Source organism: Anas platyrhynchos, chromosome 18 (genome assembly GCF_047663525.1).
Source record: "Anas platyrhynchos isolate ZD024472 breed Pekin duck chromosome 18, IASCAAS_PekinDuck_T2T, whole genome shotgun sequence".
NCBI lineage: Eukaryota > Metazoa > Chordata > Aves > Anseriformes > Anatidae > Anas > Anas platyrhynchos.
In genome coordinates this window covers 6,097,398-6,124,350 of record NC_092604.1, presented here as the reverse complement: position 1 = coordinate 6,124,350, position 26,953 = coordinate 6,097,398, and the positions used below count along the sequence as shown (strand labels likewise).

Genomic DNA, 26,953 nt, shown 5'->3' with positions numbered 1-26,953 from the left:
CATTTCACACAGTCTCACATCTTGCCAAACACGAGCAAAATGCAAATGTGAGGTTTATGAGAATAAGCCAAATCCCATCTCCAGTCAGACAGCAGGGATGGCAGGTGGGGAAGGAGGTTTCACCCAAAACATCAGCCACATCCACAGCCTGGTGTGTCAGCACAAGCCTTCACCCATACCCCTGTGTTGCCCCTGCCACGGGGACAGAGATGTGAGATGCTTGCGTGGGGAGGTCAGCTGGGATCTGCAGCCTCTTGGCTGCCTGTTGCTGTCACAACTACAACTCACCTGCCTCATTCCCTATTTGATCAAGACAAAGGGACCTCCAGACTCATCCTATTTTTAATCAATAGCAAGGCAGGCAGCGGGAATTCACTGAGAAATGCAGATACTGCACAGTAAGCAAGGGTATTTGCTTGGGTTTGAGTCAAAATCACAAACCCCTTTGCCTGATTTGTGGAGGTGCTCTAAGGTCAGTCTGTCTGTCTAGCTGGTGATGCTGCTGAGAATCCAAACAGCTTAGAGCTTTCTTGCACTGAAGAAAAGGTAAAGAGTAAATCAGAACTGCCTGATCTCCTGTGCTTTCCCACAGTTGCTGCTGAGGAGTACGCAGCCTCTTAAGCAAGTGGCACAACTGGCTGGGAAAGAAGCACAAAATATCTCAGCCCGGGAGGCTGCACCCCACAGGACTCTGGCACCAGCAGGGCACTAGGAAGGACACGTCCCCAGGGGAAGAATTTTGTAGTGGGCACAGCCCAGGGGCTGTACAGAGCTGGGTAGCTGTGCAGAGTAACAATGCTGTGAGACCTCAGGGACATGAAATGAGACCGACCAGGTTCAGAGACGCTGCAGGGACACGTGAGAAATGTGGTTTTCTGGTAAGAGGCTGGATGAGTACTACAAACCATTTTCCATGAGTGTTGTCTCAGGTTTTCAAATGAGTTCATTTTGGCCATGCTTATGCCTCTTTTGTATTCACTTTCCATGAACGTTCAAGCGGTAGAGATTTACATACATGAACACTTGCAGAAAGTGAATTTAAAGCTTGCATGCTTGAGCACTCACAGATAGACAATTAAAGAAGCCAGACAATGACTTAACTGTGCTATTTGTAACTCAGACCAAGTGCAAACAGGCAGAGATCTTGAATGTCAGGGAGTGCGGTAGTGATGACAGAAAATTACAGAGCAACAAATACCATACACTTTGTGTATTTTCTACCCTAAAGTGGAGACAACTTGTTAATGCAGTAAGAGGACAGGATTCCCAAATTTTCTTTCCAGAGCAATGGCACTACAGCAATTGAATGAGACAGATAAGGATCAGTCTTCACTCTTCATAGTTAAGAATATGCAGGAACACACTGTAAGAAGAGGAAATTAAATGCAAAATGCAGCTGAGTAATAAATCTTAGAGTAGCTTAGTTTCTCTAGGAATGACGCCGCTGGCAAGACGTGCGAGATCTAGAAGTTTTCAAATCAGAGCTCGTTGGAGAAATTTTGACGGAACTGAGTATCTCAATGGAATACGCAGTTCTTTCAAAATCAAAACACTTTGCAAAATTCGGTTTATTTGGCCAAAATTTTATTCTGGAAGAGAAAATGGGAAGAAAGTTCTAACAATATTAGAACATTGTGTTTTGACATTTTTGGAAGAAATCGTTTTGCTTTTGCACTTTTAAACACTTTTCATTTTGGTATTAAAAGTTGCTTTTGCCCTAGATTATATACTAAGAGGAGATTTTTTCAAATGTCATAATTGAACTGAAGTTCACGAAGGAGGAATTATATAAGCTAAACAAAACATTCTGGCCAGCCTCAAACACTTTTTGTTTTTAATTTTCCTTCACAAAGAATTTCAAAAGTTTCAGGTTTTGTTCCAAACAAAATCAGGTTTCAAAGCCTTGTAATCCTTGGCGAGGTGGAAATTCAGTCTTTCTACCCTGCACTACAACTGCAAGCGATCCAAACTTCGCTAATCCTGTTTACTTGGTAATCCGGTCACACTCGGAGCTGGAGCGCTGCTTCCCAGGATGGAGCTCTTCCACAACATCCACTCAAGGGACAGGTGCACTCTGTGCTGTGCCCGGCAGCCTGGCCCTTGGATGTCCAAACCGGGGTGAGCTGGGGTGAACCACGGCCCCTGAGGAGCCCCTGACCTCGGATCTGGGCATGCAGGGGAGGCGGCACTTTGTCCACACATCCTTTCCCTTCACACAGCAGGGACACAACCTGTTGCACATGCTGCTGTGAGGACCAGGGAGGGATCCCGCGTGCCAACATTAAATATGCCTCCATACTAGTTTACAGATTATCTTCTTTATAGATTAACTCCCGTGCACTCTAGCTGCAGGACAGAGAAGCCCTTAATACAAGAAGAAATGTGTATAATGAGTTTGCAAAGTCTAGGCATTGACGTTTGAGTTCAATGAGCCCGTCTGTGTGTTTTCAGTGAAGTTTGGGCCTGGCGTGTGCTGCATCTAAAGGAGTAGCTCATGATGGACAGACTGAAATAATGCTCTGCTCTTCCCAAACCATAACTTGTGGTTACTGACCTCTGATTCATATAATCTTAAATAAGCTCTACTACACCCAACTCTGTACATTATGGAAGGTATGTAGAGAGCAGAGTTAATGATGGAGATCTAATGGCATTGTACGACAGTCTCTGCAGACCTTTTTCCTTCCAAGTTGCTCTGGAGAGGAGCTGTAAGCTGTGACTTACACAGCACCCTGAACTAGACTGAGCTTGATGCAGTCACCGGCATTCCTGCAGGTGTCCTTGCCCAAAGGGCAGTCTCTGCTCCTTCCAGCACGTCTGCTGGTGCAGCTTGTTACATCGCAGTACAAGCAAAGGCAGCAGAAATCGGGTCCAAATAAATAACATGCAATTCTTCACTTTTGGAATTGGAGTAGAAGGAGTAAACAGCTCCCCTGAGGAATTCATCTGGCAGATGTGAATGGTCAGTGTTTCTTGGCACTCCGCTGCTTTCTGAAATTCAGGTTCAGCTCCCGGAATTCATTTAACTCATGGGCAGGGCCAGAACACGGGGGCCAAACACAGGTATTTCAGCCAGGGGCATTACTTCAGGGACGCAGTGTATTTATTTGTCCTCTAGTTCTGTTCTTGCTACACACAGGTACAGCCAGCCACCCTCTCCCAGAGGTTTCCACCTGCTCCATGGCGCTCTTTTTTCTCTGGCCCAACCTCTCCCCTGCCACGACTTCGTCCCAGCCCGTGACTTACCTTCTGCTTCCCGCGGGCTCCAGTGCCCCGAGGGATCACAGGGCATCGGGGAGGAGGCGCTGAAGGCGTACTGCACCAGGACTCTTCCTTCCACACACAGATCACATGCTGATCCCACTTCTCTAGGAGGCCAGGAAAACAGGAAAACACACCACCTTAGTAACAGCCGACTGAGCTGCTTATTCAACTATAGTAAAAACAGTAAGACTTAGAATTCAGTTCCACTTAACCCTCTTTACTTACAGCACTGACAAGAGTGTTTTCTCACCCTGATCTTCTATAGATTTGGGCTAACGGCTTGTGAAAACAGCATCTGTGTGAGTCCACCAACAAATACAAATACAATGACGGCATCCTGTGAAACCACACTCCGCTGTGTCTTTTTCTTTTTTCCCTACCTACACCTGGATCAAGCCCTGACAAAGGAAATATGTGTTGTTTAGCGAACAGAGCAGAGAAACAGGTCTCAGGAGTTTTCAGATCTATTCCTGCTCACACCATGGATTTATTGCATGAACCTGTGGCATCTTCAGGACTGTGAGGGCCTTGGGCTTACCAGTGATTAGAGGACACAGTAAAGTCCCAGACTCTGCAAGCACCAGACAGAGCTGCTCTGTGAAGCACGACTTTGCTAAATGTGCAAGGACCTGCCTTTGGAGGTGTCTCACCGCCCCGATCACTGGAAGTCTGGAAAGGGGTGGGTTATGATCATACAGACAAGAACATTCCCTTAATCCTTTCCACAGGGGAAACTGGATTCAGTACCTGGCAGCCTTGGTACCAGCAGATGGCTCTTTTTGAGCTGAAACATCTTATGGCCCCATGCCATCAGATGGCATGACGTGGCATTGGGAAAGGCACTTCACTGCCCAGCAGCAGCATTACTTCAACTAGACAACAGGTCTGATACCAGATGCTGTCAGAAAAGCCCAATCAGCAGAAGCTGATGAACAGGAAAGCCCAGTTAAACACTGATTCACAAATATTTTTGCTAATACATTCAGAAGGTGAGGGTTTAAGCTGATGTAGACTAGTGTAACTCTAATACCTTCCCTAACATTAAAGTGATTTATATCAGCTGAGGACGTGGCTCACACAGTTCATCCCTAACGTTCTTTGGAGTCTCACAGTTTGGCACCAGTATGACCCTGAACGTGTGTTTTGATCCCAGAAACTTGTTTATTATTCTTAATTCACTGTTCTGCTTTAACAAATGATGCCCACCCAAAACAAACAAAAGAATTAGTGATCTTAAGAGAACAAATGCATCTAGGAAAGAACAGAAGTTTTAGGCAAACAATTTGTGCACAACATAGTGCACTCTCTAAACACCCCAAGTAAGGATGGAGTCAGCAATTATTATAATCAGACACACAAATTTCAATCATCTCCCATTGTGATTTATTTCAGCACAGCTTTGCGAAGGGCACTCTGATCCTCAGGCAGAAGAGGACAGCAAAGTTACCCCCCCAGCCCTCCCAGGCTGTGCATCCTTGTTTCCCTTTGGTGCTAGGGATGACACATGCTCAGCTGCTCTATGGCTTAGCATCTCCTATTTGTTGACAGAGATCTATTTGAAAGTCAACGTTCAGTTGGCTTAATTAGGCGGAAGCAGGGATTGTCGACGGGGGGACTTGGAATGAAATCAGTGGTAAAACTCGTATCCATTTCGGTATGGCTCGCCGCCACCCCTGCAAAGAGACAGTAAATGATTGAACCAGCAGACGTTGCAGAGAGGGATGCACCTGCTGAAAACATCTGACGGGATGAAGTGTGGCAATAGGGTAGAACAGAGGAAAGGGAGGCAAAGATCTTCCTTGTATGATCTGTACCAGTCATAATGAACAAACCTGGGCCTGCCGTGAGTAACTTCTCTGCTCTCTGTCTCGCTTCACCCACCTGTATTATTGGTATGATACCACCTCCCTATTTCACCTCTCAACCATCCATTTAGCAGTGGTCTAAGTGTTTAATTCAGCATGCCTAAATAGTATATCCAAAAAAAAGAAGATCAAGAATCTGGAAAAAATGGGACCGAGAAATCAAAATGTAGGATTATTATCGTGCAGTTGTTTTTCAGACACATCCACCAACAGTAAGGATAGAAATCCCTGCAATAATAATATTTCAGTTTCTCTACAAAGAGACTCCTGCATTAGTGCTTGGTCCTGGATGAGGACAGGGCTTTGAAAGCCAAGTTTCCACAATTAGGACTGCTTTTTACTCAAATTAGCAGCTATACAATTTCATCACAGGCTGCCATGGTGGAAAAAACTGTAGGCTTATGGACAAACATTTCCTTTTACCAGCAAGGACTTGGAGGTAAGAGAAATCACAAGGAGCATCATGTGGGAAAGGCTATGAGCAAACTTTCTCTTTTTACTTTTCCAGTTTAGGAGCCAAACTCAACCCTGATGTAACTCCACTGGCTGAAAGGAGTTACACAGGGGATGACTCCTGGGTTAAAGATTTTGGTCTGCAGACTCTTGCACACAAATCCTGCAAACAGCCATGGATGTCAAAACTAATTATGGAATTGTATTTACAGGCTTATGAAAAGCTAAGCCAGATCCTTACACCTTATGTAGCCACTGACAGCAAGACAAAATGAGCATAAAATGGTTCAGAACGCTGTTAATTAGGAATGATAGCATATCTGACACCTTATACACCGGTACACATGATTTCCCAAAGTGCAGGGTAATGGAAAATCTAGACTTTGCTGTTTTCTAATAAACCAAGTACTGGGGAAATTCCAGCTTCTGAAGTTCAGAGCACAGGAGGAATTAATTCCTACAGCATGATATTCCAGGGAGGTGGATTCAAAACACAAAGATTACTAGTGAAAAACAAGCAATTCTCATCAGGGCTGGCATCAGTTTAGTGGGCAACCCCAAACCAGTAAAAATCTGTCATTCCTTTCAGTAACCAATGCCTGTTTTTGGACTAAATTATACCTGCTTGCTTGGAATTCAGTATCAGTGCCCTCCCCCCCCTCAAGGCACTGAAACTTTCCAGCAAGATTTAAGCAAGCAATTATCAAGCCCAGCCATCTAGATCTGGGAAACATACTGGCCAAAATATTTGCTTGCTAAGAATGAGATAGCATCAGATTCATGGAAATTAATACAGTCACCTCAATGAAAACTTGGAAGAGCAGATGCATTCAAAGTTTTCTGTCCAAGCAGAATCTGCTGCAGAGCCCTATTACAATAACTGTTTACATCCCGCCTACGCATATCAAACAGGAGGCGCATGAATGGATGCTTAGCGACAGCAGATGAACGCATCTAATACATGCAGTCAGGAAATGAATAGAGTTTTCTTCTTCTCACTTGTTTTCACTTGTTTTGTTGGCTCTATTATTATTTCATTATCACATATTATTATATGCGCATGTGACATTTTCATGCTTTTTTTTTTTTTTTGGTGTGTGGTTGTATGGGGAATGGCAACTATTCCAATCCCATAGGTAGCAACAATAGGAATAAATGCCTGGGCTTGATGTATTTTATTACTAAAGATGTGTAGAAGTTCAACCAGCTGCTGGAATTTAGGGTCAAACACATGCTGGCAAATTTATATGCAGGTAAATGACTCTCTGGAGCAATACAGTACCCATCAGCTGTATACATGAACTATGTAAGGAGAGCCTGCCAGGGAGATTTTACTTCTGTGCGCAGCCAAGGCATGAGGACACAGGATGGGTACCCCGAGACCCACAAGAACTGTGACTTAGCAGTATTCTCTGTCCCCAAAGCCACATAATCACAGAATCATAGAAACACCTAGGTTGGAAAAGACCTTCAAGATCGCCACATCCAGCCACAATATTCAGGGACATCACGTAACTTCTAGAACTGAGGCCTTAAGAGAAAAGCACCAAATACTGTGGCAGTGTGACACTTGCATCGAAGTAGGGAAGAGGCATGGGGCCCTTTACCCCCATGCTTCATCCCCCTGCAGCTACAGAGCTGTCGGGACCTCACCCACTCATACAGCCAGCCCAGGGTTACATTTTTAAACACAAGGCTAAGTTTTTCCTTCCTGACTTTCATTAAGCAGAGGTCACTGCCTATGCACAGCTCCAGAGAACAAAAGGGACTTCAATTGCACGGAGTGCACCTCCAGTAGCCTTGTAGTTTGGATCGGGAGAGGGCTTTTGAAGTGAAACTCTTCATCTTCCCCACCTGCAGCGCTCGAAGCAGTCCCAGAGCTCGGAAGCTGGACCCTGTTCTGCCGGGAGCCGCAGTGGAAGACGTGTCCCCGGACCACACCTGATGTGCTCCAACCCATGGCATCCCAGCCACAGGACCAGGCTCGAGCTAGGCTGAGGCAAACACCCCTGAAGCCCCTACTGGGTTGACGTCAGGTCTTCATTAACGACTGTTTTGCGCTAGAGATCTACTTATATTGGGCCACAATGCTTGCTAATGTAGCCAGAGCCATTCAGCCTTTTAAGGCCCTTTTACGCTGTCAAAACAGCATGGAAGGGGCCTCCGAGCATTAGAAACCAGGCCCAAGGCACTCAGCAGTTGAGTATCAGTCTTCTGTTTTATACATGAATAGTCCCATTGAAGTGAATGAGTTTATTCATTCAAGTGAGGCAAGTAAAATTTGGGCCATGGTGTGCACTTTGTGTAAAAATATCTGCGAAGATTTACAGTATTCCCACACACAGATAAGATTATACTTGGCCAATTTTACCTCCTACTTGTCTTGCACAGTGACCCAATTTTGCGAATTGATACAGGCACGTATCTATCCCCGCACTGCCGGACACACGGGTACTGGGAGTTCAGCACATGGGCTGCATTAGTCACTACAACACTCCCATCACACGTGTTTTGATTAATACATCAGAAGTTTGGGCTTGTTTTAGACAGGGCAATTTATAGATTTCAGTGACATTTTACAGTGGTCACAGCAACATTTCTCTATCTGTTAGTACTCAGAATCCCATTTTAACAAGGAATTGGATGCAAAGTATTTGGAACTGTCTCTTTAAATCTGTTCAGTAAAACAGCACACGGATTTGAAAACCCAAAGGATATTTTTTCTAGAAAATCACTACTTAACATATAACTCTGTTATGAAATTTTAGATTTAGCAGGCTATCCACTGTATGTCATTTAAGAAGCAACTAACTCGGGGTTATTAAGAACATATTGATTGAGTTATAAGAAATATGTAATAAAGACATATTTGGTTACATAACAATTAACTCTGCATCAGTGTGCTTTAAGAGGCAGATGGTATTTATTTAACGCACAGTCAGTATCTTCTGAAATCTAAATTAAATTGGAGAAACTTAATTTACCTAAAAATGATTATGGGCCAAAAAATTCTGAATTAATTTTCAGAACTTCACATAAGTCCTTTTCACCACATAGGGAATAAAAGGATTCAGATGCAAAACTGCAATTAAAACAAATACTGTTCAGAGCACAAGCCCCATCTTTATCAACTCCTAATATAATTTGATTCCCCCACCCCCAATATTCATTTACCATAAAAGTGGAAAATCTCCTCTGAGCAGAAAATGACAGCTATCTGCCTACTCCCATAAAGTGCAGGCTGGACACCGAAATGGCCACGTTGCCCTATCAGGGCTGGAAGGAGTTTCATCCATGCTTAAGGTAGTGGCTTTCAAGGTGCTCTCTCCGAACAAAGCAGCAGTGCTGAGACAGCTGTTTGGGTGCTAATATGCTTGTAAATTTGGCCTCCTGCAGCATGCACTGCTACAGTCCTGAAGGACACTCAAAGTTTGTTCTCTGTAAAATAACAGAGCAAGATGTGGAGAGGAAAGGCAAACACCCAAGGTGAGTTAATGGCAATGCAAGATGGTTGATTATTTAGGAAGGGCTGTTCCTACAGCACATCCAGCTCTGTGCTGGACACCCTTGTGTTTTGAAGACTGCCCAGTTGCTCAGCTTATGCCTGAGGCAGGGTGGCTTTGGCTGTGAACTGTTGTGCGGTGCACCTCTTGCCCACAGCCGTGCATTCATTTTAATTCCTCTGTATTGGTACAATGGAGCTGCGAGCCATGAGCATGTGCACATACACATGCTGTGACATACACGCTCTGCTCATGGTGCAGCACAATGACTCTGGTAGGATATTCAGGGCTTTAAGGATTTGATTGTGCCTTGCTCAATTCCCTTCTCAGACCTGCAGCTCAGGGAAGGAAGCAGCGTTTGTCCTCTCCCAGGTCCTGCACCTCCTGCCCTTGGGAAACTCCACTGCCCACGAGCTCTGTGCTGTCATGGCAGTAGAAACAAGATTCCCCTTGTCCTTGGAAAGGAAACGTGTGAGAGGAGAAATGGGAACATGCAAACAGAGCTGAAGCCCACAGGTACTCGTGAGCAGCAGTAACTGCAGGAATCGCAAGGCCAGAATTGCTGATTGAAAATTCCTCCCATAACATATGGAAAAAGATTTGCCTTTTACATGGCAAATCAATGGCTCTCAACAGAGTGCTACAGGCTGAGAAAGGCAGAGCAGAAAACAGATCAATAACCTCCTCAATATGAACCAATTTAAGAAAGAGCCTTAACCCAGGCTGAGTGTAGCACATGTTAAAGCTGCTCTGTAGGAGTGGGGCCCCAGGCTGCTCCCCTGCCTCCCCTTCCCCTTCAGTGGAGTGCAGGAGTACAGAGCAGCGTGTGATCACCTTTCAAAGAAGTGTCCATCGATGGGAGGAAACCACTCCAGGGTGACAGAGGCGGAGGTCCGAGCCACAATCTGGGGGGCAATTGCAATAGGAGCCGGCTTCTTCGCAGGCTGCCAGCTCTGGTAGACGAGGTCCAGGTAGCAGTGCATCCTGGCCACTTGGTTGGGCGTGAAGGAGTCGGTGCAGTCATCGTCTGGAATTAAAACAGAAACCGTATCAACCACACAGGAGTCACGGTGGGAGCAAGAGAGAGAATTACAGCCTGGTGAACGGGAGCTTCTCGCAGAGGGCAGGATGGGGCCTTGCAGCTTTCAAAAGTTAATGGCCTGTGAACAAATTAGCACGGTCATCATTTGGGGAAGCAGGTGAAGGGAAAGAGAAGTTAAAAAGGAAAAAAATAAACCAATAAACGTTGCCTCCCTCTGGTTCGGGACACACATGAAGCACCTAGAGATCATCCCAAGAGAGGACAGACGCCTGCAGGTGATGAAACTCAATGCCTCCATGCAGCACCTTCTGGTCAGGGCTGGGGCTACCAGTGGGCCTCTGGATTTAGAAGGATTTCACGTGTAAAAGAACATCTCTGAGTGGATAAAAGGATAAAGGAGAGCTAGTGCTAGGATAAACCAAATAAACTGGGGCTCATACAAGTGTGTGCAATGGACTTTTGCAGTTTTCTTAATTGAAAGAATCCAGAATTTAAAAAAATAAATAGTTAACTAACTCTTAAAAGTTCTCAAAGTTTCTAATGAACAAATAAAAATGTTCTCAAAGATCAGTTTAAGAAAATAATTTATAATCACTGATTAACAAGGGAAAATTTTGGTGCAGTTGAATAACTTCCATCACCATTATGATTTTAATCCATTTCTGAAAACTGCAAAAACATTTTTGATATTTCAGATTTCTTATTCATTCAAAATGGAGAAATAAGTTGCTGCAGAATTTCCCATAAATATCCATTTCTCATTTCTTACTTCATCTGTTTTTCTCAAACATGGTTTGGCAACAAAAACACAACTAGTACTATCTGAACATCACACGATTTTACAACTGCAATGCCCTGGAGAAGTAGAAAATTACCAGTTCTCCATTGTGCAAATCACAGAAGGAATAAATATGTTATGCAAAGTCACCCAGCAAAGCTACGCTGAAGAACTTGATGCTAGCGCTTTAACCATTTTTCTGGTACTCTTCCCATCAGATGAACAGCTCTTGAAAACACAGTGTTTCTCCACGTATGCCTGCAGAGTTCCCAGCCCAGTAAATCTCAGTCCCAGATGGGACCGCTGCACGCTGCCGCGACACAAACAACAATGACAGTTTTGCACAGGTCAAGTACTGCGCTCTTCTGGGAAGACGCAGGTCACCGAAGGCTGCTCGAAGAGCTGCCTGCCTGCATGTAAGTCGGCGGTTTGATGTAATACCACTGCTAGATGCTCTGATGTCTTCAAGTCCATGCCCTGTAAAACTCAAAAAATATGAATTTGTTCTAGAGAGAAGTGTGAATCTGCTGGCTAATTTAAAAGCTTACCACATCTTCCCTGAGCCACAAGTAAAAGGAGTCAGCTTCACTTGGGATCCTGCTCAAATGCCAGCCCCAAATGCAGTCCTGCTGCCACCGAAGGTGTAAGGACACCCCAGCTTATAGGCTCCTCTGTCTCTCACCTAATTTCACCGAGAGGTGAACCTCCCCTCATCAAACATGCACAGCACCACCAGCACAAAAGTATCCACAAAATGCTGTGGTTTTGCAAAAAGCCGCTTTAATATGACATCTCTGGATTTCCTCAATAATTGTCAATGGCCTATCCCTAAGCATGCTGTAAAAGCCATAAATATTCTTCACGGAAGCCCAGAAGGAGACAAAGGCCCTTAATAGCCATCATAAAGGAACAATAAAATATATATAGGACAAAGCAGTGAGACAATGGCACGGGAGAAAGATGACCCGCATTCTCAATCTGCTTAAACATCGGCACAGGCTGGGGGCAGGAGGGGGCGAGGGGGAGAGATGTTTCACTTACCACTCGATTTCAAGAAAGGTTCGAGATCCTCAAATGAAATTATAATTAGAGAAATTCAACACACTTTGCTGGGATGATTATTCCACCAGAATTCAGAAGCAGAATTCCTGCTGTTTTCATACAGACTGGTCTAAAAGACTAGCCTTCCTTTTATTTGGGAACACCACAGCTAGGTGGACTTGTAAAAATAATAAAAAGCTTTTCTCACACTTCTTGATCTCCTAGATATTCTCACTTGCTATTTTCGGGAAAGAGAAGTTACCCTTTAAGTTGGTGCTTTGCTACAAAGTTGGGGGTGACTGGACAGATGGATGTTGGATAGGCAGGAACAATGGGATCAAGTTGTATACGAGCAGCAAAAGAGGAAGGCAAGAAAGGCGATGTTTAGAGCTGCATGACCTCAACCTAGATGTTTCAAAGGTATTTCTACAGCGATTTGATATCCTGATATGATTTTTATTCCACTGGCAACAACAGAAAAGCAAACAGATTCATGCATGAGCTCTAGAGATACCTATCATGTCGCTTCACTTAATTTTTCAAGAAAAAAAAAAGGGTTTCTGCTCAGCACACCAGCACATACTTAGCTCCCAATAGCAGATATGCATCTCTGTGCTCTGCCTCTCCATCTCAACTCTCGAGACAATTGGCAAGGCAACTTCTCTTTGCAAGACGAGACCTCAGGGTTCTGAGACATGCACGCACCACCCCTTTTCACATACACACAGGCAGACTTGGTGGAGGGATATTGTAAATCTCAAGTGGCACCGAGTTATTTGTGTGAAATGACCAGCAGACTGTTAGCAGGCATGAGACTTTCTGCCCTGCCACATGCACAGAAGTGCATAACACATTTAGGAGCTGACTCAGTGCTTGCATGCTTCCCCCTGAAAACACCTTCTAAACGAACAGAAAAATAAAAAGAAAACTAAACATCACGTTTAGCTAGTGCCATGAAGGGCATGAAAGCATTTATGTTATAAATCATTTCAATCTGTGCCTCAGATGACATTAAACATTTTGCTTCCCCACAGTTTTATTACAGAATAAGCACTCTTGTGACCTTTTGAGTGGGCAATCTGTGTTTCTGCCTGTAGTATTAAGGTGCCCTTCAGTGGCTATGATTGTATTGGTCCCCGTTAAAATGCTGTGAATGCTGTCAGCTCAGTGTCACAGACCTTCAGCACAGCTAGACCCTGCGACCTGAGATAAAAAACACAAGCCCAGGTATTCCCTGTTCCTTCTGAGAAATAACAGGGGATCCTTCAGCTCCCCCTGAACTTCCTGGGGAGGAGCAAGGAGCCCACCCTGCCCTTGTCTGATGGGCAGGGGTCACAGGAGCTCATGCCCTCTTTGTATTATGTTCTCATGGTAGAAGTGGTCCCTTCTAACTCAGGATATTCTGTGATTCTGTGATCCTGTAAGTGCTACAAACCAGCGTCCCCAAGCAACAGAGCTGTGCCAACAGAAGCCTGCAAAACTGTAGCTACAAAATCAGGGGGTTGCTTAAAAAGCTTTTTCCCCTTTAAGCATTGGTTTTACCACACTGGCACAGAGCTGTTTGCACTTCTAGAACAAATCAGCACACCGTGCTGGTAGGCTTTGACCAGCAGAGCAATCCCGATCCAGGTGCTGTCCCAGTATTCACACCCTGATGAGGAAACTCAGGTGTGAGTGATGGCAGCTCAACTGCAGTGAATCTGAATCAAACAACAAACATGGTATTTGAACGGACAGAATGCACAGAGGCACGAGCAGCGTCTCATTAGATGTCATTCCCACAGTCTTGGTGGTATCAATATTCATCTGACACGTACTGTCTCCTGAGGAGAGGATAAACAACCTCTGAATTTGAGTTGTGCAAAGATTCAGATCAGGCGTCAAGGTTCCAGGAAAATAGGGTGTCAAATTTGCTGTAAAGCCTTCAAGAGCTCTTTTTTAATGCTTGCCTCATTTCTGTCCTCCCCCAAGCCTTCTACCTGATAATCACATGAAACTAAATAAAAGTTGGAGAAAACTCAGAGAAGAAAAACAACAGAACTGGAAGGATTTCCTGAGGCCATCACATTTGGTCCCCATCAAGACCAGTCCTATAGCAATGGACATACATGTCAGCAATAAGTCCTATACGAAATGCACTGCAGAAATCAGAGCTGATATTGCTGTTCTCAGTTCCCACCCAACCACAGACACCAGCAGCAAACTGAGGAAGCCCACGTACCTGCATAGCTCATGAAGTTACTGAAGGGTGTGTTTAGGAAGCTGTGGAAACCACACGTATCATTGCCAGGTCCCGGATCCCCGCACAGCTTGTGCTTAGGAGCGGGGTTGGTGTCACTGCAGAGGTCTCCAGTCTCGAAGGAGGGCTCTGTTTCCATGCATGGATCGCTGCAGGAGAGGATCTCTGAGATGCCCCGGAAGACATGGTAGAGCCCCAGGCTGTGCCCGATTTCATGGATCATCGTGTGAGTGTGGCCAGGAATCCCATAGAAGGAAGGATTCAGCACGATGCCACCTGCAAGGGGAAAAGAAAAGAGCTTCTACATTTGTCTTGACTTCCTCAGAACAGCAAGAGGAAGATTCACCAGCAGCTCATGGGATCCTCTATAGGATGTCTTTGCACAATCAAGCGCATTGCCTGCTCAGAGGAACTGCACAGCAAGGTCTGATCTCATCCTTAATCTGGGACCCCAAGGATGAGGAATCATGGGACAAAGACCAACATCCTAAACCAAAACCACGGTGAATATTGGTCTGGGCAGAATCATTCCACTTCAGCACACTAAATGATCTGAAAATGCACAGTATGAAATAATTGTACATATGATTTTTTGAGTTAAAAACCTACACACAAAATTGAGCATAACCAGTGGAAAGACCAATATTCACCGTGGTTTTGGTGCATTTCAAACCATGCAACGCATTTGAATCAAGCATCAAACAGACTGTACCTGGAGCACTCTCAGTATGTTATTACGCAGGGTAAATGTAAAATACAAACCCACTAACTTCTGAAACACCCTAAAATTGCACTAAGTTGCACCAATATTTGCAAACTAATACCTGGACAAAGAAAATGGAAAACACTCAATGCTGGGAAGGGGGAGATATCTGTGGGGTGTGCTCTGATCCTGTAGACAGCTTTGAAGTATCTGTCAGAAATACACTCTGCTCATATACTCAGGCAAGCCTAGTTTGATCTGAACTGCACAGTCCGCTAATGAATATGCATAAGTCTAATGTGTCAAAAAAAAGAAATCCTGGAATGTGATAATTCTGAAAAAAAAAATAAAAAACGCATGGTTGTTAAATATGTGCAAAGAAAGCCAATGGTGATTTTTTTTTTTGTTGTGTGAATTATGGGATGTGTAGATAAGCAAATAGTAAATTTGTGAGGATTTATAGTATATTGAATTAATCATAAGCATTATATTTTTAGCTCTGTTAGATGTACCTTTGGATTTATTATATGCTTCATATTTTCTTTATTTAGCTTATTGACCTCAACTTTTCCAAGCCTTTTATTTAAAACTATTTGTATATATTAGCTACCATGAGAGCAGGAGACTGCTTTGTAAAACTAATAGCAGGAAAATAAATCTTGGGTATGGTACACTAATAATTTAGTGACAATGAGGAGAGAAAAGGCTTTGGCAGGAGGAACTTTATCAGTGTCTATAGCACAGGGAAGATGAGATCACCAGCTTCTGATGCACCATAGATTCTTCATTCTCATCTGCCTGGAGTCTTTTGTTGCAATAACCATGGAATTACAGGAAAATAAAACTGAGAAGACTCAAGAAACCACCTAATCCAGCTCTCAAAACAACACTGGACCAATGAGGTCTATGCCATCCCTCACATATATTGGCCTAAATGTCTCTTTATAACCTCTGATGATATGACTGCCCCAGCAATCAATTTCAGCACTCGTTATCCTTACAGCTGCAAGGACTTAACTCACATCTAATCTGAATTGATTTTTTTGGCAATTTAAGTTCATGACTTTGAGTTCCGCTTCACACCAATACAGAGAGCAGACCATTCTCCTCCCCTTTCACCAGCTTTTGTGAGATCATCACCTTCCTCACTCCAGGCTTTTTTCCTTGAGGCCAAGTAGCCCTAATCCAGTCAACTTTTCCTTGTAGCTCAGTTCTTCTTGACCTCCCTGTCTGTTCTCCTTTGCTTTTCCCAGTTGTCTCATGTTTCCTTCAAGTATGGTGTCCAAACATGACCCAGTGCTCCAGCTTTAATATTACCAATGCTGAAGGGAGAGGAAGGACCACTTTATACGTCTTTCAAGGACACAGGCACAGACAGCAAGAGAGAAAAGACTTCCCCTTTGCACCTGGGCACATGTGAACACATGCGCACAGTGGAGTCACAGGTGCATGCATAAATGTACGGTTAGTGTAAAGAATTGAACAGCAAATTTAGATAGACACAAAAGAGTGAACAACATTACTCACACTGCAACATCATGCCTACTGTGCCACATTCAGAGCATGCGTGTCCTTTTCACAACACTGAGCTGGTTCTCATGCTAGTTCTCCACAAGCCTCATCAGCTGTTTACAGACCTCCAAGTGTGCAGCTACTGAGCTCCCCATGTTCCCAATGTCCTTATCTCCCCTTGATCTGATACATACTCTGATTCCTCCACAGCTTGGGCTCTACCCAGCTGGAGCCACTCACACCCAGAGAGCACCTTGGTGCATTGTGCTGTGGGGGTCTCACTCCCGAAGACCCTTCCAGAGTTTGTTTTCAAATGTTGGGAGTACTGGTGAAATTCCCCAGCAGGATGTGCCTTCATAATAAAGGCTGGCTAAACAGTTCTGGCATTGGACAGCCCTGAGGCAGCTGGAGAGGGAGATTTTATTTTTGCCTTTGTTGAAAATTTATATTTTTCACAGCTGTCAAGAATCTAAATCAATTGCAGTTTTACAGAAAAGATAAACTCCCTCACCCAGACAATCTCTATCCCAGCCTTTAGATCTGCACCACAGGACATATTTCATATTTTTTATTAAGTACATATTGGATTTATAGAAGAGAGTAAAAAAGATTAAAGATGAATTCTTACAGACCAAGCACAGGTCTGGGAGGGCTATTATGACAGGAAATTATGGCCATTATTTATTTATTTTTACTTTTTTTCCACTGCAAGTCAACTTCAAACTGTTGGCTAACGTCTTTTTTTTCTCTCTTTGGTCAATGAATTCTGTCAATACACTGTAGGAGCTGAATTTAAATTGTTTTGCTCAGGCATGATGTTGACAATTAGCTTAACGAAGTGACAGAAGAACTCATCAGGGCTTTGGGCAAGCCCCAGCCCTCTTGCAGAAGGTTCTTCTTGGTGCTCTGGAGTTCTTCCCTTGTTTTCTGCTCCCTCCCATGGCGATACCAAGGGAAGCTATGAAAATACTCATTTAGGGGTGAAACAGATCTATTCCTGCCTTATTTCACTCCAGTAGGAACAGCAGGGATGGTGTTTCCCAACAGCAACCAGAGCTGCTGTGGGGCTGGGACAGGAGTAGAGGGTTGCGGTACTACAGAGAGAAATCACAGCAGCATGGGGGTTGGTTGACACTGGGGTTAATATATTTCTTTGTTTTTGCCAAAAGATGTTGCCATGGAGAAAGCTCACCAGTGGGCATTCACAGCTCCTTCTGTTTCGGGTGCTCCCAGCAGGAGCCCGTGGAGATGGGGCTGGAGGCAAGGCAGAGTGGAAGTGGCTTCACTTCCAGTCCTGCTCAGCAGGAGATTTTGTCTGGATGTGTGTCAGTGCCGGCTCCTGGGAAGGGAAGTTTGCTCACACTTCTTCCAGAGCAGCTGCAGAGCTGGATTTCATAATAAAATGCTGACTAACAGAAGTAGGGCAGCCAGCTCCAACTGCTTGGTCTGACCATGGAGCCTCTTGGCTACAGAGATAGGTGACTATAAAGAGGTGTTAACGTCGGGGTTTGGGGTAATGTATTTCTGAATACAGAAAAGTTGTAGTTCAGCCTTCATAGCTTTAGAATGTATGTTTAGTATGCTTTAGAATAATAAACACCATATTTGCTGTCCTCTTCTGGGCTTTATATTTGCCACATCTTTTTTTGTTTTGCTCAGTGTGGGCTTGGATAAGGAAAAAAGTGGCTCAGCCTTTCACAAAGACTGAACGTGGCTGAGGCTGGACTTCATCCCCAGCCTAGGAAGGTCTAGACAGGGTGGAGAATCATCTGGAAAACTTGTAAGAATCCTTGCTCTTGTAAAGATGACCAGATCAGGTTTGCAGCCTGAGGGAGGTTGGTGCAGTTCAGATAAGTACACACAGACTCAGACGGTGCCTTCTGAACCTTTTGAGGTTTGCATGACATTTTGCAAGGAAGACAGATCCAGAACCACTGGAGGTGTTAAGGCCACGGGTCATTTGTTAGGTTGCATAGCTTTGTCTGGACTCCTGGGTTCCAACAGCCATAGCCAGCAAACTACGTATGAAGCATGTAGGCCAATCTGCAGGGTAGCAAACTCTTCCCAGTTCTACTCAAGCACGTTAGAAATACAATCTCTCAGTAGTTTGCTCTTTTGCACATTGGTGGAAAAAAATAGTAACAAATGTTAACTGTAATCTGAAAAGAAAATTAATTGGACACTTACTAAGTGATGAACTAAGGATCATAACACAACAGGTTAAGGTTAAAAATTCACCTTTGTCTGCGTTCCCTCACCTATCCCCCCAAGTCTTCTTTGCAAAGTGCTCTCATGGAGTGAATGCCCTATAAAGTAGCTTCACTTAAAAGGTGAAATACTTTCAGCTTGACATCATCTACAAATACCATAATATGCTTTGGGTTTATAACCTAATATTTTCCTGGTTGTGAGCCAGTATCTGGGAATCGTGAAATACTTTTTTTCCCCTGACTATATATTAGAGGAATGATAAGAAATCAGAACAGAGCTTAGCGCATATTTGTCTTTCCTTCTTAGCGCCTCAAAAGAATGCTTTACAAAGAAGAAACATCTTTATCACTCACCTAGATGCATCAAGGCTTCCTTGTCCCAGGGCCAAGTTGCCACTCCAGCCAGCTCTTCCTCGGAGGAGTTGGCAAAGAAGATGTTGAGGTGTGTGGATCCATCCAGCTTGAGTATGTTCTTCAGTTCATTGACATCTAAGTATGCTCTGTAAAAAAAAAAAAAAAAAAAAATATATATATATATACATATATATAATCAATTTTTTTCTAGAGGTAGCACAAAAAGCAACAAAGTATTGAAGAAGTGCTGCAATCCAGGCAAAGATCTTATAATATCCTGTGTATCAGTCACCCAAAATATTTTAATAACCCACTCCCAAACTTCAATTACTTTGCATTCATATGGTGAATCTCATCTGAGGACTTCCAGCCATTGCTTAACCACAGCCACAAAATCCAAGGTAAATACATAAAGCTGTCCATATTCCTAAGATAAGTATAGGAATCTATTTATCATGAGTGTAATTAACCACGTATTATGGTCAGTAAATCTTTTTATATCAGCAGTTACCTTGTGCATTTTCTCTAAGCTGTTCTGTGTTTTTACCTATAATTCTCCTCCACAATAACAAGCTTCAGGTCTTTAGTCTGGCACCAGCTCGTGACACTACTCCTTTGGCACCAGCAGCATTATTTGTGCTGAGATGCACCAGGTCTAACCCTGACACAGGATGCTTCTTAGGGAATTGCTATTTTAATTAGTTTGCTATTTCCAGCAAACAAAGTTGTAACAAGGAGAAGGGAATAAGCAACACAAGGTTAGATCTGCTGTATTTGAGTCTTGCAAATAACGTAAACCAACCAAACCTAAAAACAGGCAAAAATATTACAGGCAGGCAACATGCTTCCATCCCAAATTCCAAATTACACAGTGTTAAAAATGTGGAAAAATACAGATAAAAATTAGTCTCATTAGAAATCCCTTAAGGCAGAACAAGTGGGTCATGCCTGTGTTCAAAGACACACTGGTTCATCAGCTTCTGGCCTCAGACCAGGAGGAGAGCTGACCAACAGAGGGGGAGTCTCTTTCTTCTGCTGCCCCCCCCCCCCCCCCCCAAAAAAAAAAAAAAGCCCTGGGAGAAATACTCTGAATCGTAGCACTGCTTCAGGATCAGCCTCTCTTCCTAATAATGTGTCTCCCTTCTGCCTTGGGGGACAGACCTAGCGTGCCTTGCAAGAGATTTCCCATGGAGTGGCTGGTCCCCTACCATGACATTCCAAAGGCTCCTTAGGTGCCCCAAGATAAGCACAGTTTCTTAGCTTTTGGGACATCAGGAGGTTACAATCTGCTTGTGGGCAAGCAAAGCCAGTCTCTTAAGCCACTAGACGGCCACTAGAGTTACTTTTGGCACTCCGCGAAAGAAGTAGACATTGTCAATGCCTACAGGAAGAGCAACTCGCCGAAGCGCATGCCCTGGTGCTGCGCTGGCTTCAGTGGCACTGCAAGGATCTAACTCAGAGCAGAGCTGCAGAAAGCCATAAGAGTAAACCTCTAAGTTCTCTGTCTCCAGCTCACATTGCCTCTTGATACTAGGTGCTGTAGTGAGACCTAAAACATGGATGAGTTGTGCTGTCTTCACTTGACAGGTGAAAATAATGGAAAGAAAGATCACACTGTGTCATGCATGGTTGACCAGCTTGTTAGGGAAGGACACTGTTACGGTTTTGAGCAGTTTGTTCCTTCTTCCTTAAGTCCCCCTTTCCATCTGTGCATGGGTATAGATTCACGGAGCTTGTACAAACCAAATGCACTCGCCTTCAGTAAGGTTCCTCGCATACTTTGCAAGGCTTTCGTTCCCAGAAGGGTGAAAAAAAAACAGGGGAGTTGGATCGGCACCAAGATCTTTCTGTCCTTCCCTGGAGGACTCCCCAATGGAAAACACATTCATATTTCCACAATAGCTTCCCCTGCCACTTGCTGAAGTCATTGCCTCCAAAATAGTTCATGGTTGGGTGTCCCCAGGCCCTCGCTGACTCATGGAGGAAGACATACTCTTTGGGGACACCAATGGAAGGGTATGTTTCCATTCCATACAGTGTTTATCTTCCAATCAATGCGGATGACATCCTGAAGGACAGGTCAGCTCTGTGACCCTTTACAGATTTCTCATCTCTCCACTGTTCCCAACACATCTTCTTAAAATACACAGATCTTTCCCTCCAGCTTGTTCTGCAAGTATCTGTACAATGATCTGTGGCCGTGCTTAATCTATTTCCAGGATCTTCTTTGTGCCTTTGAAAACATCTTTTCCAAACATGGGCTCGTAGTTAAGTGTGTCCATGAGCAACAGTTTGAAATTACACGAGAGCTAATGAGCATTTCCAAATGAAAGTGTAAGCGTATCGGGGGGGGAAGTGTGACGGAAGACGTGTGCACGTGCAGGGACAATGTGCATGTTTGCACACATGTCAGCATCGGGGAGAGAGAGCAAAAGTGTAAGAGAACGTGAGAGCAATGTGATACTTTGTGCAAGAGAGGAAAGCACAGAAGCAGAAGCATTGCGTGCCCCTGAGTAGAAAAATGTTTGTGTTTTGTATCACTGTGGGAAGGAAGGGCTCGCCGTATGTATTTGAGGCTGCAGTTGTTGACTCTGGATACAGATGCTTTATTGCCTATGCAAATCCCTGTAGCAGTAACTACAATCACACTCCCCTCCTGAGATTACCAGTTTTATCCTCGCTCTTCTCTTATGGTTTCAAATTATTTAAACTGATATTTCTTTATTCTCAGCTGTCGTTTTGCTTATTTTTAAACAATCCAATCCCCACTTAAATCCTCGACGCACGGCCACAATCGCTCTCTCAGTCAGCTACATGCAGGCTGTGTGCTCCAGCTCTAGGGCTGTTCTGTATACGGGTTATTACTGCAGACAGCATTTAACTAATTGGCCAGTGATGTCAGTGCATCACCCAGGCTGGATTCATGTCTTATGTAAAGCCACTGTAATATGTCACTTGGACTTAGCTTTACGGTATTTCTCTGACCACTACTTCTCTGCTAGAAGGCAGAAGTCTGCGAAGGAGCAGAATATGTTCAGATGGTGTAAGGGCAGAAGGCTAAAAGGGTTTTCTTAGCGAGGGCTCTGCACAGGAGTAGGTGTAAACAGGCCATGCTTGGAAGAAAGTAAATGCAACCCCCTTTGTAACAGCACTCTGCAACCCCCAACACATAAACATGCTAAAGCATTTAGCTCAGGCAAATCCCTTGTAAGCATGTGAACATGTGCGTGCATGAACGGAGGTGTGAGTGTAAGCAAGGGTTTGGGCTGTGCACACATGCGAGCCAGCCAAGAGTATGTATGCAAAGGAACGTGTGTGTGTAAGAGATAAAAACATGAGCTGGAATTCCATCCTCTCCTTCCTCCCCATGTTTCTAATAACCTCCCATCCCTATCCATCATCACCACATTCCTACACTCAAGGAGGCATAAATTAACTACTTTTGCAGTTCATGTCCAACTCCGTAGCCGCAGGCAGCAGACCCAACAGTTACCAGGTCAAAATAGTTTTCGGTTATTGCGTTGGACTGGGCTGACTCCCCCCTGCTGCTGCGGCTGCTTTGTTATCAGCCCAGGCTATCTGACCCAACGCAATCTGCGAGCATTGCTTACACTTCTCAAGGTTATGTGGGTCCCCTGACAGAGGACATAATGTCTGTCACATGGGCTGGTGCCAAAGAGAGCCAAAGAGCCCAGCCTTTCCAGCACTGCCAAACTCGCATTTCAAAGACATGAGTGCAGTCTTGGAAAGGGATCAAAGCCTTTCCAACTGTCATTAGAATATTTCCTTTATGCATCTCTCCGTGAGTGCCAGCAACATATTTCATAAAATTCATTGGCTCGAGATGGTACCTCCAATATAAACCTGAATGGGGAACTGTCAGGGCAAGTCTATGTGGAAAACAAAACAAAACCCAAAGCACAACAAAACACGTGTAATTCCTGTAATGGAAAAAACATACGATGCTGTGAGCGTGCCTAGCTCAAGAAAGCCTAATGAGCCTATTAGTGCATCATAAAAGGTCTCCTTCGCTGGAATCTGGTTTAGACATAGAAATTCTATGGTCTGTTTAAGGCCATTTGGGACATCGTATCAGGCAACATGCACATTCCCACCCAGATCTTTTCCCTGACCTATTTGTCCAATGCAAAGCTCGGGTTTGTTTTTTTCCTGCGCTCTAAAAGCTGTGCTGTACGGCAGCTCGCTCTTACCCAGGAAGCCCCAGCCCTCAGTCAGGAACAGGCATCCCCTCCAGCGCTCCAGTTTCAGCCTAATGGAGCCTGTAGCTCACCCCGCAGCGCCTTGCCACCGCCCCATCCGTCACACGAGCCATTATCCCCGCGCCTGTCTCGTCTGTCAAGCCCATTTCCTGGCCATTCGGGCAGGGGCTTCTACATGGCAGGACGTGTTTTCAGGTAGCGAGGCGAAGTCCCTGGCCAGCAGGCTTGTCCCCCGTGCCCATAGCCCCATCCAGCCAGGGGGAGCACCGTGAGGAGCTCCCTTCTGCTGGCCCTCAGCTCCAGAGCCAAACCCAGCGTCAAACCTCTGCCCTTAGCTACACACACGTCTGACAACAGCTTTTTAGCTCGGTCGGTATCACGTATCAGGTCCAATCATATTAAATCCAGCCCTGGTCACTGGCGTGGAGCAGTTCTGTGCGTGGCTGGGAGCTCTCCCTCCTCCCCCAGGTTCAGCGCCGCAGAGCAGCCTGCCCTGATGCAGCCACGGTGCAGCCTCTGCACTCGTGGCTGCTTTTGCGTGGAAGCCCTTATTGTGAGGAAATGTTTCCTACTGTTTGCTCTGAGTTATTCTCTATTTGACTTTGTTTTGTTTTTATTCCTTCAAAGACAAGTGTCACTTTACAGCAAAAACACAAAAGTACTTAGGACATTATTTGCAAGACCCCACACAAACAAGGAGTAGGAACTTAGTTATCTGCTCACCGTGGAGTAAACTTCTGTGTTTTTTGTTTTGTTTTGTTTTTTGAGTTTGTTAGGAATAAAAGGCATTGCATTTCACTATCTAAAACAAAACAACAACAAAGCAAACCAGCACCCTCTTGGGAAGCCAGCCTCAGCCTCCCTTTCTGCCTCCTTACATACAGCGTCCCGTCCCTCACCTAGCGGGTTCAGCACATGGCAGGGCACAGCAAATCTCCTCACGAGGACCCCGTACATCACTCTCCTTCCCAAGACCTCGTGTTCCTTCTTTCATTTGGTGCTCTCAGAGAACTGGCAGCCCTTAAAGCACAACATGCAATTTAGCAGGCATGGAGGAAGCTTTCCTGGGCAGTGCTGGCGGCACTCGCAGGCTGCCTGTGACAGACCTAGGGGTGGCTCCCAGCACGGTGTGCCCGATGCTTCTCAGCTGTGTCCCCTTGGTCCTTCTGGCTCTGAGCTCGGCCCAAGGACAGATGCTAACGCACTCATGAAGGCAGCGAAAACCACAGCAGTTGGTGTGTCGGGGGCAGTCATCAAGCCATGTGGTCAAGCAACACAGGGGACCCAAGGTTTTAGGGTGCAGTGTCCACCTAGAGATTATTCAGTATCTGCAGTGAGCAGCAAGGACAGTTCTGAGATAAATGATGTGCTTCCTGAAGATAATGGCAAGAGCCATGGCTTAACAGCACTGAAAGCTGACCTTGAAATGGGGCCATTTGGCAGACGCACGCAATTACAATTTAGCTTTTCCCCCTGTGATTTCTGAGTCTCGGGTAGTCAGACACGGGGCTCGTCCTTTGGAGATGCAGTGTTGGTGCCAGCATATGAGCTGCCTTTTGCCTTCTGTCATGGAATCACCGAAAAACAAGTCCAGAAGGGATGTCCAGAGCCCACCACTGTTAGCCCAGCATCCCACAGCAGGAGCATCTCCACCAAATTTGTTGTTATCTAACTCAGACCTAGAACTGCACGTGACAAGGGCTCTGCAACTGCCCCAGCACCCAGCATCCCAGCCAGCACCCAGGTCTCGATACCTCTACTGTCAGGAAGTTTTTCTCAAGGTCTACCTGAGTCTTTTTTGCTACAACAGAAGTGATAAGTAACTGTGCCATTCTCCACCAAAAGGGAGATACGATGATTCCCTTCTGCTTTACCAAATCACTAAATTACTTATTTCAAAGCTCTTTACATCTATTGCAAATCACCTTGGTTTTTAAGCTAAAACCACCATATGTCTTCAGTCTGTCCCCACTGGCCATATTTTTAAGACCTCTGGTCATTTCTGATTTTCTCTGCTGCACTCTCCATATCCTTCTTAAAGGCTGATCACCAAAGGTAGACAGTCCTCAAGCTGAGAGCTTATTAGTGCCATACAGCTGCTACGTTCCTCCTGTCTATCAGCTCCATCCTGACATAAAATACCCAATAGAGCTTTCAGACCTACAAGTGTTCCTAGTGCTTGTTTGTTTTTGTCTAAAGTGCTACAGCTTTATCAAAAACCTGAATAAGAAAGGACAACCCACAAACCCCCTTTAGCAGTGGACTTCCAAAATTTTTGTCTGACCTCATGTTAAAGATCTGCCTTTGTTGGCAAATTTAATTTTACTCCTCATTTCAGACGGATTGTCATAAATCATGTGAAGCAGGAAGTGTGCCTCATCTACATTTAGTTTAGTGTTAATTTAAGACACTGGTGTAAGTGTAGTAAAAGTCATGATAATTTATTGATAAAGGTATAAATCTTTCAGTGATTGGGAAAGAGCCTGAAATAGAGTGGAGCCAGAATATTACAAGCGAAAGGTTTTCGGTTCCCGCTTAGATCCAGATCGCTGCCTGTATTCACACTGACATCCAAATGTCTAACTGTAATCCTGACCGCATCCAAACCAGGCAGTCAGTAGGTCATGTCCAAAAGCATAAATCGCAGGCACTGTCAGCACATGTAGGCTTGGCAGCTTGTAAAGAATTTTGGTTTATCTGCTGCAGCAAAATGTCCTCTAGAGCCCCCAAGTCTGATCTCCCGTCACAAAGAGAAAGAAAAAGGATGTTTGTGCAAAAGGAAAAATAGCAATAAGGATCCAAGAAAGGTCTTGGCATAATTGCTGAAATAGAGAGCTAGCTTCTCGGGTAAATTTGGTAGCCAGTGCTGAACTCTGTATCGCTGCAGCGATGCTGTTAGCATGCTCCCAGAGCTGCCTAGAGCTGGACCAGGGGTTTGGACACCAGTGGCAGGTCCTACACGGAGAGCCATCCCTGAGTAAGACACATCACAAAATAAAAGCCCACATGGTTACAAAAGTCTGGGTGTTTGTTGATCCTAGGTTGTCCTCTTTTCCAAACTGAATTAATTCCATCATTATGTTGGTGACTCAGGCTTTACTCACCCCATGAAAAAAAAAAAAAAAAAAAAAACGGAAAAATATAGAAAAAGATTTTTACTGTCTAAAATATGGGACTCATTTGGGTCTGGGTTTTCTTTATCCTGGAACAGAGACTGAGAGCAGCTCCTTGGTCTAAAGTAGCAATTTTTTACAATTGTGAAGTCATCAGTTTAATTTTATTTGCCTTGAAATGCTGGCTTTCCAACAGCACTTCTAGACAATCCTAGAAATAAGCACATTTCTACTGCATGCTAAATCTATAGGACTGCAAGGAAAACAAACGAACAAACAAATGTATACATAAAGGAAGTGATTGGCTACCAAATTCTAAAAATCAATGTTATCATCCATACAACCCCAATGCTGCACCCCTGCTCAGACTTTCTGACCCAAAGACGGCTAATAAATAAATGATAGGGCTGCATTTCATCCAGCTGCCTATAGATAACTCCTGGATGTTGTAAATGCAGCATCTGCTTCATGGCCTGAAGCACAGCAACAGGTTGGAACAAACCTGCCGGCTGGACTGCTCCGAGCCTTGCTCTGGGTCCTCTTTCGTTTCGGTTCAAGTGCGCTCTCACTTTGAGCCAACTCCTGTTCTCGCTGGGCTGCGCACGAAGCATCAGCGCTGACTGCGATGTATTTGCTCCAGTAAATCTAGAGTTAGT

The 26,953-nt window shown here is 44.6% G+C and overlaps 1 protein-coding gene across 10 annotated transcripts in view; it reads right to left on the bottom strand.

Moving 5' to 3' along the window:
• The window catches only part of PAPPA (pappalysin 1), a 383,667-nt gene that overhangs the window by 112,122 nt on the left and 244,592 nt on the right, over positions 1–26,953 (bottom strand). For all 10 annotated transcript variants that reach the window (XM_072025100.1, XM_072025099.1, XM_072025103.1 and 7 more), the window contains 4 exons: positions 18,965–19,110; positions 14,168–14,461; positions 9,920–10,112; positions 3,247–3,368 (listed from right to left, as the gene is read on the bottom strand). In XM_072025100.1, the coding sequence (XP_071881201.1) occupies positions 3,247–3,368; positions 9,920–10,112; positions 14,168–14,461; positions 18,965–19,110 (755 nt within the window). The remainder of the gene's footprint in view (positions 1–3,246; positions 3,369–9,919; positions 10,113–14,167; positions 14,462–18,964; positions 19,111–26,953) is intronic.